The sequence below is a fragment of the Haliotis cracherodii genome, unplaced genomic scaffold, assembly GCF_022045235.1.
Source record: "Haliotis cracherodii isolate W230 unplaced genomic scaffold, xgHalCrac1.p SCAF_10, whole genome shotgun sequence".
Taxonomy (NCBI): Eukaryota; Metazoa; Mollusca; class Gastropoda; order Lepetellida; family Haliotidae; genus Haliotis; species Haliotis cracherodii.
In genome coordinates, this window is record NW_027266265.1 from 52353161 (window position 1) to 52370029 (window position 16869).

A 16869-nucleotide genomic window follows, 5' to 3' on the forward strand; every position below is an offset into this window, starting at 1 on the left:
GTTCACTCACTTACTCACTTTGATGGTGTCTGTTGGTATTAATTTATTTTACAATTTAGTTCTGCATATATCGATTTCTGGGTCAACATTCGCTTTTCAATTTGGGAATCCACACTTACTTAACAATATCTCAAGTCATCACGTTTAGTTACAAATTCCCCATGGATCAAGGAACGAAGACTTTTCTTTATATGTCGTGTGGGAGAATGGTGTAAAAAGTTAAAGGAATCAAATGTTTGACATCAGTGAACTCTTATTGCAAACATTAAAGCTTATCCTTTGAGTTTGAGAATCCACTTGGCATTAATTCCACTTATCACATCTACTTCCTTTATATATGATTAAATTACAAACATATATTTTTGGATTATTATTGCTCTGCGAGATTGGTGGTACATTTACTGGACACAGTAATATTTCTCTCTTTGTACTGATTTATTTGCAGGTTTGGGATCTAGTAAGAGGAATACACATGTGCTCAGATGTTGAAGCTGAAGTTGATATTACTGTTGAACGTTTTTGGCTACAACACGAAAACATATTGTACAAGTCAAAATAGGGAATTGCATCCGACATAATTTTTTATACTGACGCGTTAAATTTGGAAATGTTCTCTACATGTCTTCCACAAGTAGAGATTGCTGCAGTGCATCAATTGTTCCTCGCCATATAATGTCTTATGTTGAGGAAGGAAGTGTAAGCAATGCGAGGAGAGGATTGGTGTAAAGTTGAAACTGGTTGTGAATGGTGTAGTTATCTTTGGAAAGCACAATATAAGAAATAGTGTCTTAATTGGTCAGCACAAGGAAAACCAAGGCATAAAACACGTAACTGGGCCTGTCGGGCAGATAATATAAAAACAGATAATATAAAAAATATTTGATTACAAGTCCTATATAGATAACACAACAGGTGTCATTCTTAAACATGCTTTGGCAGCAAATATCAATCTTTCTGGTCCTAAAGTTGGCCGGGTTAAATAAAACAAACTTTTGAAATAGTAAACACAAATAAATGTAATGAATCCACTGTAAATAAACTTCAGTCCTAATGTAAAACGATGTTCGAGCATTCATTATGGGATTCCCATTTATCCAACAGCAAGTTAAGAACATTCAGGTTGGTCAAGTCATCTATAAATATTGAGAATTATCTAACATATTGTAAAAACAAAGCTCATAGGTCACATTTCTCAAAACTTCGTTTAAGTAATCACAAGCTAAAAATTGAAACTGGTAAATGTACAAAAACACCAACCTCATTGGTTCAACATTATGCAATGTCTTGTATAAAACACAAACAAGAAAGAGAATCGCAAATAATCCTCAAACATGAAAAAGAATTTGGTGCACTCTGTTAAAAGGAACAATTCGTCATATTTTTAGCAACAGTTATCTAGAAAGAATTTCCAGGATCTGTTATCATATCTACAATGAATAACAGACGATACATTGCAAAGGTAGTGCGCAATAGAGCTATTCGGGTAATGGAGATAATCACTCACTCTCAATGATACAGCTTTAATAAGATACGATGCACAATATTGCAAGGTAAGTGTGTGATAAACCTCTATACTACGCTGCTATAGCTAACGGAGATAATCGCTCAATGCGCAATAGTTTATTCTTACAAAATATAGACAGGTTAACTTAAGCGAAAGGTGATATATTTCCCCTAAACATTTTTAGCTCTTTTAAAAACAAAATGAACAAATTGCATGGATTATCTACATTAAAAAAATTATCTAAGTCGGTGAATGTAACAGGCAATTGGTAAAATCATGACCAGATTAATGCACTCTCATTTCATTTTATAAACTCTCCTTCCGTCAAAATTAAACTAACCCTTAAACGAAGTTTTGAAGACTTTACTGAGGCCTTGACTATTGTAACCGGCATCAAAAGCTTCTGAGCAAGAGTTGAATGAAGCTGTTGGATATCTTTGGTTGGTTGGTTGTTTTTTTGTTTAACGCCACACTCAGCAATATTCGAGCTATATGACGGCGGTCTGTAGATAATCGAGTCTGGACCATACAATCCAGTGATTAATATCATGAACATCGATCAACGCAATTGGGGTCGATGACATGCATCAACCAAGTCAGCAAGACTGACCACCCGATCTCGTTAGTCGCCTTTTACGACAAGCATAGTTACCTTTTACGGCAAGCATGGGTTGCTGAAGACCTATTCTACCCTGGAATCTTCACGGGTATCTTTGAAGAAAGAGCAGCCCGATTGTACCTCAAAGGTTGTGAAATGTAGACACGAGGGGCATCAAGGGAAAGTTGACTTTTGGAAAGTTGAAGTCACTCCTCTTCTCATACAGTCTTGTGTTGATTTTTTTTGTCAGTCTGAGAATCTTTATGCATTAATCTAAATATGAAACAGACGAGGCGGTCTCACTGGTCTTCTTTATTTCAAGTTCAGGTGGGTAAATGAGTAAATGAGTAAAAGGGAATTGGATATTGGATAATAATTGAACAATATCAGATCATCAATATACCTGAAGCTGAAGTTAAACTTCTCAGCCAAATTACCTTGTTTGGACTTTGCAAATCCGAGCAGAAATTCTGATTCATATGCATAGAGAAACAGATCAGCAAGGAGGGGGGAACAATTGGTGCTCATGGGGATGCCTACTTCTTGTCTTCTTGAATGTCCTGTCCACAAATTGCATATATATGAGGAAGTCCAACATTACACATATTGTGTTGTTTTCTTTTTAAACTTAAGATTAAATTTGCTATCACTTCTATATAAATTGTCCCAACATTTAAATATAGAGATGTAACAAGAGTGTAATGTGGCAGTGTATGTTTTATGTTTCTTCCCAATGATTGTTCGTGACAGCTAAATGAAGGGCGCACGTAAAATATCAAGTTAGCATCGCGGAAAAGAGACCTGTGCTGTGAGTAGCTTGATAAGGCTTCATTAAAGTCACAGACACTGGGCTCGACTAAACGTTTTGAGACGTTTCTGGAAGGTTTGCTGTACCCATACACTTGAAACTCGAGGGCAATTCGAGGCCATCCTCTACGACCTGATGTGAGTCTTACAATGCGTATCCACTTTTGCCTGCTTCCATCACTTTTTCCTGTAATCGAGGACTGAGCACGTCTCTGATTCAAGATATTAGACTGTCAAATTCTGGACATTCCGTAGTGCACTGACTTATATAACGAGGCTGTATTTATTTCTGCTGTCACATATTTGATCCATTATAATTGTAAACCTGATCAATATAATTTGTTGATTCTTCATTAATTTCGTGTGGTTACCTACTGATTAGTATTTTCTATATGCCGATTTCGGGGGTTAACCTTCGCGTTTCAATTTAGGAATGAACACGGTCAAAGAGCTGGAATAATAGTGCGTCGTTAACATAAAACACACAAACACATAGCAAATCATAGTAGAGACTTTCTGTCCAGGTCCCGTCAAACCCCACCTACCAAAGGCATACGGCTGGGAGCGCTCACGTGTACAGAATGTGACATTAATCCGTTACAGCGATTTGTTAAGGCTATCATCCGGATTAACGGGTGTTCACTGCATATGGATACATTGCATTTTGTTTGTTGTTTATAAATACAAAATGTAGTAAATAAAGGATTCCTTAGGAATAAGCAAATTTAGGACAGAATGATCCCGCAGCGACCATTCGTTCTTCCTCTGTCAGAACGAAGAAACTTTTTTTTCATGAGGAGTTTGAAAATACCTTAGTGAAAGTTGTATAAAGTCGCAGAGGTACGTTTGTGGCATGTGACTGATTCTTGTGACTGAAAACATGGTATTTAACAATGATTCACGCTATTGGGTCTCAATAACACGAAGTAAAGGAGCTGACAAAATGCAATTTGGTTTCTATAGAATGCTTGAGACGTCTTCTAACCTGAGTCAACACGAAGTATTAAAATCCGTGCAGGCGATTTGTGGTGTCCCTTGTTGTGGGAAAAGTTGTGAATTGGTAAATGTAGAGGAAATACAATCACACGCCCAGCTATACTGGCAAAGGGCTGCATGGTTTTCTATCACATTATATAAACATTCCACGTTGCATTATTGACGGGGTCAAGGGCCACAGCCAACAGCTCGCAACTGACCACTCCAATTGAAGGAGACCTTGAGTTGAAGGCATTGCAAGAAGCCTTTCTGAAACACATGTTGGCACAGTCGAGCTTCCCGATGTTTTCATGGCTGGCGATGATGTTGTCAGGCTCCCGAGCTCCTTTACTGAACACGACATATGACTCTGAAACACATGAGTGTAAAGTATAAGAGGTATGAGTGCATTTAAAAAATGGGTATTTTTTTATATTTTTCACTTCCATCTTGTTGTGATTTATAAAATAAAAGCAAAAAACCCTTTTCGTAAATTCATAAGAGATCTTTGCCAAGAACAGAGTCGATTGCACGATTCAAAATATATCATAAGCATGTGTTTATCCCTATCAAAAAGTGATGACACCAGGTGTTCTCGGAAAGTTGAGCATATCCCGCCCCACAGGTGGCGTCTATTAAAAACACGCCAAGGCAAGTCGATAATTTGTTCACTCTGAAAAAACACGGGAACATATGGTACGAGTCCAAAAGGGAATTGCATCGGACAGCAGTTTTGATGCGTCAAATTTGGAAATGTCCTCCACATGTCTACCATTAATCGTTTTGAAAGCTTCACTAAGGCCTTGCATGTTGTAACCCTGATCTAACAACTTCTTAGCAAGAGTCGGATAACGCTTTTTGAAATATTGGTAGAAAGAGCATGCTCGACTGTGCCTAAAAAAATTTGAAATGACGACACCAAAGCCTGCAACTGGAGAGATATTGCTCAACATAAAGGTCAAGTTATCCCTCTTGTCATACAATATTGTGGAAAGCGTTTTGTCACTCTGAATCTTTATGCATAGATCCAAATATAAAACAGATGGGTAAATCAGTGGAAGGGAATTGACTATTTGATGGTTATTGAACGATATCAGATCATCATTATATCTATAGCATAAGTTAAATTTCTTGGCCAAATTATCTTGTTTTGACTGTGCCAATCCGATTCATATGCAGAAAGAAACAGATCAGCAAGATGGGGAGCACAATTGGTGCCCAGTGGGGATGTCTACTTCTTGCCTAAATGTCTTACCCCCAAGTTTTACAAAGATGTTTTCAATGAGGAATTCCAGCCAGCATTTCACATATTGATGTCTCAGTAAGCTTCAGATTGCATTTGCTTTCACTTTTGACAATTTTGGGATTTGGTGGAACATTTGCCATGTTTTACACATCCGTGACAAATTTATGAATACGATAATTTTATCATCTCATCTTATTGAATGTCATTTGGTATTTTAACAATGACAGAAGTGTAATTGTGTCTTAACTGGGAACAAGCATACGGTGATATAGGAGCTATTCTAATCGGGGATCTCCACGGGACAACATATCTCCACAGACATTTTCAAGAAATAGCAGTGGAAATCGTTGAAGAAAGTTTCGTACTGGAATACAAGTCAGTATACTGTGTCGGAGTCAGTATACTGTGTCTGAGTGGGGTATTCATGTTAAAACTGCGGCATAGTATCTCAGTGAGCTAGCATTATAAATCGGCATCAGTCCGGACTAATACAAGCAGCCACACACGTACATGCACGTCGCTATATAAGTGCAATAATCTTGGACGCGACGTTAAACCCCAAATCACCTCACTTCACCTAACCCTGTTACCTTGAAGGTGGCGTGAACCACGATGCACTGAACACAATGGGTTGCAGACAGCGGAGACTACCCTTTTCGTTCTCATGACGTTTACATCATGCTCTTTTTAACATCCCATGATGTATTAACGGACGGGATTGAAGGTCGAGCAGCTCACAACTGACCACCCCCACGGACGGAGGCGTTGCATAAAGCCTTTCTGAGACACATGTTGGGACATGACATGACAGGACAGGACAGGACAGGGACATTAAGATCCAAATGATATATGTACTTTTGTAACAAATGTCACTCTATTTTGTTTCTCTTTGTGACAGACAAGCGACTGTGAATACACTTGTGACATGACATGATGTTTCAACCTTCATAACCAGTACTGATCATTACAATCATGATTCGGATTCATGTGAACAGCAATACATCGTTTACTCGAATTTCCATACATCCATACCTAAAAAACGAACTCTTGGTATCACCACTATTTGGTAGTCCTAAACACATGGTTGTGATATAGTCAGAATCGTACAATGGACTAACGGTTATGGAATTGTTTTTATCACTTTTATTTATGTCAGGTTTTAACACAAGTGCGTGGAATGTTATCGCTGTGAGAAGGTGATGCTAACATAGTGCTTGATGACTGCCTCTGTTGTCGAGAAGACAACCACAGAACTTTGGTCAGGGGTGATGTAATGTTGGTAATAAGCTTCTTTCAAGTGTGGCTATTTGGCAATTATTTGATGACCCCATGGCCAGTTCGATTCAACGGGGTTTCACTTAATAGGAATTCTGTCAGGTCAGGATTGATTTGCCCGTTCAATTTAATTTTAGTATTCAATTTGTAATGTTAGAAATATTGAACAGCAATGTTTTCGCGAGGGAATTTGCCTGTTCATTGATCTTGCTTACCTCCGCATGTGTTGTGCAAAGGAGCTCCCTTCACCACCACTTCACAAAAGGCCAAGGGCTCATTACCGGAGTTGTACTTGACGATTCTGACGTAACGTCCAATAGTGTTGACGGCACAGATCAAGTCTACCGTCAGACCACTGCCCACCGTACCTTCGTACAAATAGCAGACTTGGAGGCCAGAGTTGCTGCTGGTCATTGGGTCAGAAGTATGGACCTCCACAGTGAAGTTGGTTAATCTTTCGTCTGGATGGAAGTTAAAAGGTGATTACAATGTGAAAAGATCAGACACATTTATTAACTCCTGTCCAACATATGGCAACTGTACTTTGCGATATTTCCTCAGTTGGTTTACAGATTTCTTCTTTCAAAACTTCAACTCGGTGGTTCGAAAAAAGAAATTAATTATATACATTTCTAAATTATTATTTTTTCTTAAAGATATGCCGGTAGGTTTTGAAAAGAAATATAATTTCAATTCAATGTCATGATGGCTATGATCTTGAACAATTATGTAAATATGATGTCATCGCTAGTTCTATATCTTGTGTGTGGACATGTATGAAAACAAAGTGTGACATATTTTATTGGAGATTGAGAATTGTATTATTTTGCGTTCGGTAGATCTGTAAACCAATTAATAAAGAACAACGCCTTAGAAATGTTTTACAATTTTAAGCACCACAAACTGGGAAAACTTGGATAGAACACCCGTTCTAAGATGTGCTCGTGTGCTAGGGACCATGTATTCAACGTCTAAGAGACGGATGATAAAACTATTTCTTTCATATGATAATATCACATGTGAATTGCATTGATGCGTTCAGGATCACATTAGATTGGATTCAAAAGGTAGTATTTTTGCTTGGAAGATACCGATACAAAAATGTGTTTTGTCCACTTTTCTTTCAAAGTAATTGTTACTATATTGTGTATACAAATTAGAATTGTTGACTATCTCGAACAGAAATCTTTATCAGAATGATGCTGTTTGATTCGAATTATAATTAGTTCTTTACCATCACATTTTGAACTCAATTGACTGAAGTATCATCATCATCACCATCAAGTAAGATGTCAGTTGTCAATGTTATATGTTTAAACAAAACTCTTTCCATGTTCGTAAGAAATTTCTGCCCATTATTAAATGTAATTTAGAATTCCTCAATCTGGACGATTTGCCTTGGAACAGTACCGTCCGGATTTATGACGTTTCACTATATCGAGTTATAGAGGTTGGAGTTAACAGGATTCACTGTTTAGCTTATTTCAGTTCGTATTCCAGTTCGTAAAATTGATAGCACTGTTCAATATACTTACGGCAACAGTCCCCCCTGTTGGTGACGGAGACGGTAAGAACGGTGAAGATCTTCTGGAGATCTACCTGCCACCAGTCTAACAACGCCCTTGGGTCACTCGCCACGTGGGCACAACTTCGGGCATGAATGTCGGTGTTATAGTTGCCGTCCACAGCCAGGTCCGATGTGAAGGATGACACTACTGAGCTCTGTTTTGTGGGCTTGTTCAGGGCAAGGTTCGGAAGATCCAAACCTGGACCGAAAGAACGTGGTTGTTCATTAACCATTAATAAAGCTATTATTTTACCGGATGTCTGACTTTAACGCCAAGAAGGCGACTGTGAATTGTATTAAAATGTATATTTCGTTAATCTGACACCTAAACAAGTTATGATAGTATGAAAATAAGCAATACCTGTATGAATTTTTGCAAACCGCAGTGTGCTTCATATGGTTGAACAGATATTTGGCCTTTATGCTGCTATGTCAAGAGCATTTATGCATTATTCCTGCTCAAAAATTGTTTGATCAAGGTTACAACATTCCAGTGATGCTTTCAAAACGTTACATGGAAGACGTGGAGGATATTGGACGTGTATTTTAAGGTGGACCACTGACCTGGTGTCATCACGATTACCACTGGTATAACAGACTCCGCTTTTAGCAGTGATTTTTTATGAAAAAAGAAAGAGGTTTATTTGCCCATTGTCTATTTCCAATCAATGATAATTTAAGTCCTAACTCCGTGTTGTCCATCGCAGTCAACTATCAGCCCTTATTTACTGTTAAGTGTTGGCTTCCATTTGTCCATTGTTAATCACCTATCAGCGCCAATTGCCTGTTGGCTTCCCTTGTTAAGTTTCCACCTTTGCGATCTTATTTGTCTTGTTCTTCCAGATACATCGATTATATATGTTCTCTGCTTCATAGCAGTATGCAGTAAGTATATACTCGGATAGTGATACGTTGTGTGTCTCATAATAAAGAAGTTGACATCCATAAATTCTCTTCCTTATGTGTAACACTTCTAAATGCCTTTCAAAGACTTGATAAGTAAGTACGCAGACAAGATGACGGTTACAGAAGCATCGTTATCTTGACTTGAATCATATGTTCCCGAGTTTTTTTCAGGTGAACAATTGACTTATCGTTGCAAGTTATTTGTGACGGGTGCTCCCGATGGGGCAAGATACGCTTACCTTTCCGCAAACACCTTGTATTATCGCTATTAATTAAAAAACATATGCTTTTACAATAGCTGAGATTTCGTACGGTTATTGAAGGGTATATTAACCTTTTTTATTTTATTGCGGGTATACCAGACTAGTGGTGAAGTTTTGGTACAAGCAACGGCATTGTACATATCGATGGGTTTGAAAATACATCCGATAATCTGACATTATTGAAAATTGATTTGTATATTCTCAAAAAGGATAAATCGCAGTCTTGTAGAGCATGTATATATGAATCAGTTACCATTAGTTGCTGATACAAGGTATTCACATAAACGTTAGTGTATCCTGCCTCGCTGGCTGTAAAAGCAATTCCAAGGGACCGACAATTTGATGCTTACTTTCTTATATAATATAATGCTTCGACTTTTGAAAAAAACACGAAATTGTCTGCCTCAATAATTACATTGTTGCAAGGTGTCTTTCTTTAAGAATTATACAGGCTCGTAGTTTTAATGTTTTAAAAATCTGGTTTTACAGCTGCAGCTGAAAATATGTCTAATCTCCAGACAAGATCTCAGAACCCCTCCCACCCCTCGAATATCAAATGATCGGTCCCCTAGGCTTTGAATGCTCTAACCCTGATCAAAAATATTTCATATTTTGGATAAGAGTCGTTTGACGCTCTTTGAGGAAGTTGATCGTTTTATCCTCATATGCCTTTTTCATAGAATAACGAAACATGAACTGAAACATGTACAGGATGTTAACCACAAGGGATACATAGACAAAATAATGTAAAATTTGAAAGAGAACCAAACCTGTCGCTCTGAGCAGAGTTGCTACCAGGACAAACACCAGTGCATTAGCCATCGTCGTCCCAAATGAACTACTTTTCCGTGTTGCAGTAATATCATACAAATGTTGATGATATTTGTCAGTGTGTCTCCATGGTGACCCATGGTAATGCATTGGTGTCAACATGCATGAAATGGATAACGGTTTAGTATAAGATTATATTCGTAATAGATACCTCTTACAAATTGTAATAAAATACGACGCTTGTACAATCAATATTACCCTTTACTTTTAGAGACCTTTGTGAATTGTATTCCGTGACGCCCAGAAGGTATATTATTCTTTTATGGAATTTGTGTCTAATGGGTCTAGTGGTGTGTGTACCAAGATTTTAGTTTTCATACATGCTATAGCTATGTATCTTTTGCCAATATTTTCTGAGACAAATGTTTTTTCTGAACTTGGTCGATGTTTCTGCTGGTTGACTGATGTTGCCGAGTTTCATTATAAGCTGAGTAGCATTTATCAATAATGTTGAGTCAACTGTTGACATTATGACACTGACCCCCGATGTGTTGTTAAACGAACATACAGTTAACTACGGTTATAACGAACACGCTTATAACGAACTGACGGATATAACGACCTTACTTTTCTGGTCCCGACTATTTGCTATAGTTATGATGTATATATGCTTATAACGAACTACGGTTATAACGAACTAAAATTAGTAGTCCCTTTGAGTTCGTAATAACCGTAGTTTACTGTAATTCTTTCTTTACATATAAGAAAAATCTCTGCATGTGTACACATCAGACGTAATTCAACATTACCATATCGTTTTTAGTTGCAACAGAAACAATAAAAATGCTATTTGGATTTTAGGGTTCATCGATCACTTGATTGTCAAACAAACACTTACATTAAGTAGTGGCGGGTGCTACCGGTAGGTAGGACATGCTTACCCTTTTCGCGAAGACCTGGTTTTAAGGTTTTAGAGACAAGACTAAAATTGAGATTACTGCTCATTTAGTGACAAATGCCCCCTAGGACAAGGAATATTTTGTTTTCTAAAGTGGTGTAAAAGTGTAATCTTTAAGACGGGGATTTAAATCTCCATGTGCATACGTTTATTGAGCTTTGGAATCTAGTACAAAAGAGGAAGGGACATGTCTTTAGGTTTAAGTGAGTGGAGTGGAGTGAGTATGGTTTTACGCGGCTTTTAGCTATATTCCAGCAATATCACGGCGGGGGACACCAGAAATGGGCTTCACACATTGTACCCATGTACCCAGCTATATGACGGCGGTCTGTAAGTAATCTAGTCTGGACCAGAAATCCAGTAATTGACAACATGAGCAGCGATCCACGCAATTGGGATCAATGACATGCATCAACCAAGTCAGCGAGCCTGACCACCCGATCACGTTAGTCGCCTCTTACGACAAGTACAGTCGCCTTTTACGGCAAGCATGGGTTGCTGAAGACCTATTCTACCCAAGTTTCACGGGTCTACAGCAAACGTCGAGTGCTTAGGTGTAACTGTGAAAATCAACAATACCAATGGATCACAGCTGAGATCCCATACGTCCAGAAGTAATTAGAAGTAACAATAATGTAGATTAAAGATAACGATTATTGCCCATGATACAGGTTGGCTAAGTTACTAGAAGGGGTGAGTTAAGATTTATGGTATTTAAGGTACTAGAATTGTCATAAAGTAGCAAAACACACTTTAATATAAACAGGAATTACATTCCGAACTTCATGGTGAACGATATCCCTAGAACGTTATAGTCCAGCCAATGAGAGGTCCTGTTTGAGAACTGAAAGAGACTCCACCATTGCCTTACGTTGATTTCCGTAGTTTTAGCAATGCAGTAAATACTGAGCCATATTGTCGGATGTGCACAAAGACCACAATTCCTGGCCCAAGACGAAGTCTGGTTAAGAGAACCTCTACTCTCCGATTGTTTCGCAATATTTCTAAGTTAATGATAAAAGGCTAGTTAAGGGTAAAGCCCATCTCTGTTGCCATTTTGTTTGAGCATGGATCTGACTCACGATGCCTACGTCTGCATGAGAAGGTAATATTGTGTCTCATCCTGTTCTGGTTCCTCATCAAGGTCTAATGCAGCTTTTGTCAATTCAGCCTTCTTATTTCCAGCATGAGCATGTATCCATGAAAATTCAACATCTAACAGATGTTTTCCTAATTCATTAAAAATGTCGAGTATAATGTTGATTAAAGTCCTCGAGCTGCGGAGGAACCTGCCCGAATTGCTTCTAAAATACTGACACTGGCCTTAAAAAATAATCCTTCGCAATGCTTCAATGATTGCTCCAAGTTCAGCAGAAAAGACTGACAAGTGATCAGCTAATCGTATAGCAAATGTCTCTTGTTAGTGACCATGAAGACACCAGCACCAACACATTCGTACACCGGCCACTTAGATCCAGGCATGGGATTTATCCACTGTATGTTCCAGTACACCAAGATAAACTGAAGCTCAAGCAATCATGGCGGCTTTTCAGGCAGAACAGTAATATCATCTGTGTCAACGTCACGTACAGTATAATGGAAAGCAGTTCTCTGAGAACACATCCCATAAGGCCCCATACCATCTTTCCAATGATCGAGTAAGAATGATTGCCGATGGTTTAGAAGCAGAAATCTTGAAACCCCAACGTTCACACCAATTCTGTACAAGACAGAGAGATTGTTGGATGCCTTTGAATGTCAAAATTCCCGGACCGTTTCCACCACGGTCCATCATCTGCAAACTGTGATGTTTCGACAAGTATGTTGATATTCTCAAACAAATAATTAATCATAACAATAAATAATGTTGGGCTGATCACTTCCTTTCTCTGACATGTAAACATCCGACACATAAGTTCAAATGTGAACTTGTATATATCTATCCCATAAGAAATATTTTATCCAACCAAGCATACTTCCACAAACTCCAATCTTATACAGTTCTTATTACCTAACCTTCCCTCCACAACATGTCATAGGCTTATTCAACAGCCATTAAATATTCAGTGCTACCTGGTGCCATTTTAATTTCAGTTTCAAGTCGCACTAAATGATCAGCACAAGATCTCTTTTTTCATAAGCCTGATTGAACGTCTGAAAAAAGATTGTTCTTTTCCGTGAAGTAAACCAGACGGTTATTTACCTCCATTATTTCTCGCCATTATTTTACAAGTCAGAGGTACGAGCAATAGGTCTGTAGGGTTTTGCTTTAGTAGGATCTTTATCAGGCTTTGGAATTGGAACTACCATTGTATTTTATTTCAAGAAATGGGAAGTTTGCCTTCAAACCAAATATTATTAAAAAGTAAAAGCATGGTTTCAAGGCTGATAAGAGAGAGATGTTTAAACATGTCACAACTCAATGAATTATCACCTGGAGAAGTATTTTCTTCGTCCAGAAAGGACATTCTTTAACTCCTGGAAACTAATTAAAGAGTTGTAATCAGCGATATGATTTGCTGGACAATGTAAGATATCCGAGAAATCTGATTCAAGTGTCTCTTTACAGAGTAGAAGGTCTAACCTAAAGGTTTCTGTACTTGATATTTTTTGAAATTTGAAATGACTGAGACAGTGCATTACTCTTTGTCAATATTTGTTGTTGCAGATGGAACAGCACGACTGGAACATGAACTACCGGAAATCTGTTTTCACTTTTCTCCATACCCGAGAAAGAGGTGTATGTTTATTTATGGAACAGGTGTAATTAGCCTTAAACAAACGCTTTTCTTCAGTAACAATTCTTTTGAATAATGTTTAAACATGTTATGCACCGCTTTTGGGACATCGCTGCTACGAAATAAGCGTGTGACGGGGCGTATTGGGGTATTGTAGACCCATTTCAAACCTCGACTATGTTCGAATCCTCAACGGGTTTGCTTCTACCAACGCCGATAAAAGATATTCACCACTTGCAGGGCATAGTCGCTACGAAATTGGCGTGTGCCAGTGTGTCCTTGGGGTTTCTTAACCCATTTCCGACCTTGTCCATGTTCGAATCTTCAAATGGTTTGTTTGTATCAACTCCGTCAAAATTTAGGTAGCCATTACAGCCAAATCCCCAACAAGTGACTGTATCAATCAGAAACACAAAATAAAAATTAATAGTTTTAATGCACTCCAACACAAGGGAAATCAAAAGCAAAAAAACAACCAAAAAGTAACAACCATAAACAATCAAGTGTGTTTTATGACACAGGACACAAAATACGTCCGTACTTTACAGCAGTCAAGACCGAACTCCTATTTCTACCTGTCATAACTACATGTATAACTTGCCTGTGAATAGATCACCCGTTTAATAAATGTCGGAACATGTCTCACGAACAAATATTGAAAGCTCTCCACATCCTTAGCACATTCATCGACATTGCTTGTGGGGATGATAGATCACTGAGAGGAGCTTATGCACATTCGATGACCCCAGCAACCTTGTTGCTAGGTTGACGTCGTATGGCATTGTTTCGCCGATGGATCGCTGTCATCGGGTATTGTGACGTGATTGTAAATTTTGTGGTGCAGGACCCCGTTCCACAAGGCGATCGTACTGTAGCGCAACGACAGTCATAAGTCTATGTTAATGTATGTGATAATCTAAGCGCTACGATAACTTTGTGAAACGGACGCCGAATTCTAAAGGTGGACCGTTGTATGGTATCAAATTAATACGTTTCAACTTTTGATGTGTTTGAAGTATTATTATGTTAAACTCAATACTTTTTGCATTTGTCGTGGATCGTGAAGTGTCTATTCACACACGACAGTATAATTCTACAAAAGTGATAAATGGCAAGTAATAAAATATTAAACGAGCTCCCGTGTAAAACCAATGTTAGGAAACTCGTGTTAAGTTCTGGTATCAGACTCGCTTTCGCTTTGTTACCAGAACAATTCACTCGTTTCATAAAATTGCTATTACATGGGAGCTTGTTTAGTATTCTGTATGAGGTTTAATCACCATTTACAAGTTCAGTGTAAACAAATTAAACAGAAGAGCGTACTCCGGGTGAAGTTGCAAAATATAATGTTCTGTTATCTTGAGTCCAAACACAGCTTGAGGGGCCTATACATATGCTTTCGAACTTAAAACATATTACAATGACGAGGGTCATTTTCAAATCCAGGTCTAAACAGGGGACAAGTGTATATGGGAGACATATTCCAACACGGGTGTCCATTGGGACCTTCATACTTTCAGATGAACAAGTGGACAATTTAAAGATAATTCGGCTTAAAGCAATAAATTGCTACTCCGTGAGTGAGTGAATATGGTTTTACGCCGCTTTTAGCAATATTCAAGCAATATCACGGCGGGGGACACGAGAAATGGGCTTCACACATTGTACCCATGTCGGGAATCGAACCCGGGTCTTCGGCGTGACGAGCGAACGCTTTAACCACTAGGCTACCCGACCGCCCCTGCCACTCCGAGAGAAGATACGTGGTGGTTCTACTATACACCAGGCGGTGGGGTAGCCTGATGATCAAAGTGCTCGTGCATCACGCAGAAGGCCTGCGTTCGAGTCTATACATGGATACAGTGTGGGCGATTTGTGGTGTCTAGTGCTTTGGTAAATTGGCAACAGCGACGTCAACCCCAACTCACTCACTCTGCTGTACACTAAACACTATTGATCGTATGTACATCCCACGTTGTGTTCGCGACGGAGCCAGGGGCCACGGCTAGCAGTTCAAAACTGATCACGCCCATATACGGGGACCTCGAGTTGAAGGCGTTGCAATAAGCTTTTCTGAGACACATGTTGGCTCAGTCGCGCTTCCGGGTGTTTTCATAGCTGGTGATGATGTAGTCAGGCTCCCTGGCTCCTGTACTGTGATGAGTGAACACGACAGATGACACTGAAACATATTAAGGGATGTATGTTATTATTCGGGTCCACAACTGTCACGTTTCTTTCATATGGTGGCGTCGAATGCCGTGAAATCATAAAACTGACAGGTCCCGAAAACGAAAAATCCCTCGTACCATACACTGCTTGTCTCCAGCTACGCCTAAAAAACGGACGAATTCAGCGGTTCCATTGGCCACGTTGTGCCAGAAGGATCATTCTGACCCGTGATGATCCGTAAATAGGTCTTCAGCAACCCATGCTTGCCGTAAAAGGTGACTATGCTTGTCGTAAAAGGCGACTAACGGGATCGGGTGGTCGGGCTCGCTGACTTGGTTGATGCATGCCATCGATCCCAATTGCGTGGATCGATGCTCATGATATCAATCACTGGATTGTCTGGTCCAGACTCGATTATTTACTGATAGCCGTCATATAGCTGGAATATTGCTGAGTGCGGCGTTAAACAAAAAACCAACCCACCAACCATTTAATAGACAAATTCACTCGATTTAGCGCCGGGTGTTTTGTGAAGTCAAAGAAGTCAAGTGTGCTTGTTGAAAGCTTTATTAAACATTGGATTGGAATACGTGGAGCTCCTAGAAAACTGTACAGTGATAATGGTCGCGAGTTTAGCAACGATGAGGTATGATATATGGCTGAAAATTTCAACATTACAGTGAAAACTATAGCATCTAATAGTCCCTGGAGCAACGGTTTACAGGAGAGGCATAACCAGACATTGAACAAGTAAGTAAAGAAAGATGAGGGGGTGTGACTTGGAAACAGTTCTAGCAGTGGCATTGACGGTAAAGAATTCTTTGCAAAATGTTCGCCTTCTCGCGATCTTTACCTTTGGAAACAAGCTAAATATGCCCAAAACACGAGAATGCGAGATCGCGAGAACACGAGATTTGGCCAAAACCTCACGTTCTCGCGATCTCGTATTCTCGTGGTTTTTTTTTTACAAAGCACGTGTTCTTAAAATCGACAACGCGAGAATGCGACATTTGGACATGATGCAAAATCTCGCAATCTCGCAATCTCGACTTGTCAAATTAGGCCACAAAAACACGAAATCACGAGAAC

General features: G+C 39.0%; 1 protein-coding gene across 1 annotated transcript; it reads right to left on the minus strand.

Moving 5' to 3' along the window:
* Nucleotides 1-4033: 4033 nt before the first annotated feature.
* On the minus strand, nt 4034-9963 carry LOC139452401 (fucolectin-1-like). Its single transcript, XM_071233872.1, has 4 exons — nt 9912-9963; nt 7941-8171; nt 6621-6866; nt 4034-4254 (listed from the first exon to the last, which is right to left on the minus strand). Exons 1-4 carry the CDS (start codon nt 9961-9963, stop codon nt 4034-4036), a joined length of 750 nt encoding a protein of 249 aa, XP_071089973.1.
* Nucleotides 9964-16869: the final 6906 nt, after the last annotated feature.

Coding starts and splice junctions, on each gene's coding strand:
- LOC139452401 (XM_071233872.1), bottom strand. CDS start 9,963: ATGGCTAATGCACTGGTGTTTGTCCTGGTAGCAACTCTGCTCAGAGCG. Junction 8,172..9,911: donor AACTCTGCTCAGAGCGACAG/GTTTGGTTCTCT, acceptor CTTTCGGTCCAG/GTTTGGATCTTCCGAACCTT. Junction 6,867..7,940: donor CAACAGGGGGGACTGTTGCC/GTAAGTATATTG, acceptor ACTTCCATCCAG/ACGAAAGATTAACCAACTTC.